This window comes from Penaeus vannamei, chromosome 21, assembly GCF_042767895.1.
Source record: "Penaeus vannamei isolate JL-2024 chromosome 21, ASM4276789v1, whole genome shotgun sequence".
Lineage (NCBI taxonomy): Eukaryota > Metazoa > Arthropoda > Malacostraca > Decapoda > Penaeidae > Penaeus > Penaeus vannamei.
The window spans coordinates 357,895-360,394 of NC_091569.1; the positions used below are offsets into that span (position 1 = coordinate 357,895).

Consider the following 2,500-nt stretch of genomic DNA (forward strand, 5'->3'; position numbering starts at 1 on the left):
GATCATATAGAATCTGCGTTGCAATGCTGTCCTTATAGTTTCTCGGACATCTTTTCCAGCGAAGACCTTGTGAATGATCTGTGTGTATTTTATAGGAATATACAAAATTACTGATAAAGACAAGGGATTGTCTGCTTTAGTAAAACAAGGCTTATTTTTACAGGTTATCCAGAGTACATTCTGAACCCAACAGAATTGGATGATAAATATGAAAATCTGGAAATAATGGAAAATGATTTCTTTCAAAATAATGTTCGTGTAAATAACTTCAACATCCGAGAAAACTTGAAACGTTTATTTAAACCAGTTAATAAGACACGTTGGGATATGTCACCACCAACAGTTAATGCTTATTACTCTCCAACAAGGTATGTATTATCTAGAAAAAAGAGCTTGAAATAAGAAGTAATATAAGTAAATATATAATTTCCTGGTGAAAATAAAATAAATGAATGCAAGAGTTAATGAATCAGACAGATTAAAGTATATGTGTCATAAACATCATTTGAAGCTAATTTCAGATATGTCACTCTTTTGCTCTTCTCTATAGACAGTATGATATTGTGTGTGCAAAGAATCATTGGCATCAGGGAATAATTTCAAATACACTGAGTGTGAGAAAATGCCATAGCTCCCTCTCCAAGAGGGCTTAACATTTTGCTGTCAACAATGTGAAAAGTACAGAGGACTGTATAGCCCACTTTCTCATGTGGATGGCATTTCCACTGCAGATGTTGAAAAATTGATATCTTTAAAAGAATCTGGTTTAAAGTTGTGTGGCCTGTGGTGTCTACTGTGGGCATCATGACATCATACTGCTCATGGGTGATAGTGAAAAATTGATGGATTTTAAATAGACTTGAGATTCACAGTAAAGAGCAACAGGCATATTATTTATTAATACTTTTTAATATTTACAGGAATGACATTGTATTTCCAGCTGGGATATTACAAGCCCCAATATTTGACCACAATAACTCTAAATCTCTTAACTACGGTGCAGTTGGAGTTGTCATGGGCCATGAACTAGCACATGCTTTTGATGACCAAGGTATATGATTTTAAAATATTTTGTAAAGTGGGATATTTTTAGATTTGATTTGGCCTTCTGAATTACCTACAAATATTGATTCAAATGGAATTTTATATGTACTTCAGTTCTGCACATTGAAAAATATGAATAAAATGCAGATAAGTTCTCTTTTGTACTGTTATATTTTGTTAAAGAAATGTATCTGAAAAGTATTTCCTTTACTTTTATTAGGAAGGAAGTATGATAAGAATGGAAATTTGGATAAGTGGTGGCGTGAAGAAACAACAAAAAAGTTTGAAAATTTGACGCATTGCATGGTGAATCAGTATTCTCAGTATGAGCTTCGTGGAGAACACCTTAATGGAAACCTGACACTAGGTAGAACTACTTTTTTGTGTATACTGCTATGATAAAATTCACAAGAACTACTTCTTTTTATATATGTACTATTATGATAAACTTTGGAAATGAAAATGTTATTTGGCATATAGGATGATTTTTTAAAATCTGAGTACTGTTTTGCAAGTAATTTGAGAATATTAGTGGTATGAGTGGTTAATATCTAAATTTATTTGATTTAGGTGAAAATATAGCAGACAATGCAGGGCTGAAAGCAAGCTACCGTGCATACCAGCAGTGGGTTGAGGAGAATGGCAATGAGGCACCATTGCCTGGTATTCAGCTCACCCACAATCAACTGTTTTTCTTAGGTTTTGCTCAGGTTGGTGTTATGAGTCATACTGTATTTTACTTGCTTACCTATATGTATCCCTATTTGAGATTTTGATATGTCACATTAGTGATATGTATTAAAAGAATAATGCAATGCACGAGTCTAAATAAGACAAACATTATTTGGTCTACTTTATTAGTTGAGATTTTGATAAGTGAAATTGGTGATATTTATTAAAAAAACAACTCAATGCATACATTTAGATAAGATGAACAGTATTTGCTATACTTTATTCATACATTAAAGTGATTATGTATTAAATGTGTTGATTTCTTGATTCTAATGAAAAAGGGTGCTTAGGGAAAGATCAGGTAGTACTACTTTGCATTGCTGTAAGCTATTAGTATAATTCTTTTGATATTCAGTATTGTGTCTATTCATAAGCAACAATATTCAGGTTAATGTACATTAGAGAGGACCATATGCTGTAAGGTGGATCATCACAGTATTTAGGTTAACAGATAACTGTCTCTTTCAACAGGTTTGGTGCTCTGCCATTACAAAGGAAGCGGCTCATCTGGAAATCATGAAAGACTCCCATGTCCCAGGGGAGTTCAGGGTCTACGGATCTTTAAGTAACTCTCCAGATTTTGCCGAAGTCTTTAAATGCAAGGAGAATGCAAATATGAATCCAAAAAAGAAATGTTCCATTTGGTAAAAGCGATTTTGTATGTTTGTCTTCTTTTAAGGTTTTTCTGTTTGAGAAAATGCACTTGTGTAAGCATCCTTACTTA

The 2,500-nt window shown here is 33.0% G+C and overlaps 1 protein-coding gene across 1 annotated transcript in view; it reads left to right on the forward strand.

Moving 5' to 3' along the window:
- Positions 1–2,500, forward strand: part of Nep3 (Neprilysin 3) — a gene marked incomplete in the record, with an annotated part of 22,949 nt that overhangs the window by 19,300 nt on the left and 1,149 nt on the right. Inside the window, 5 exon segments of the mRNA XM_070135757.1 lie at positions 164–368; positions 921–1,051; positions 1,265–1,411; positions 1,615–1,754; positions 2,248–2,500. The exon segment at positions 2,248–2,500 is cut by the window's right edge and continues 1,149 nt beyond it. Coding sequence (XP_069991858.1) covers positions 164–368; positions 921–1,051; positions 1,265–1,411; positions 1,615–1,754; positions 2,248–2,424 — 800 coding nt within the window.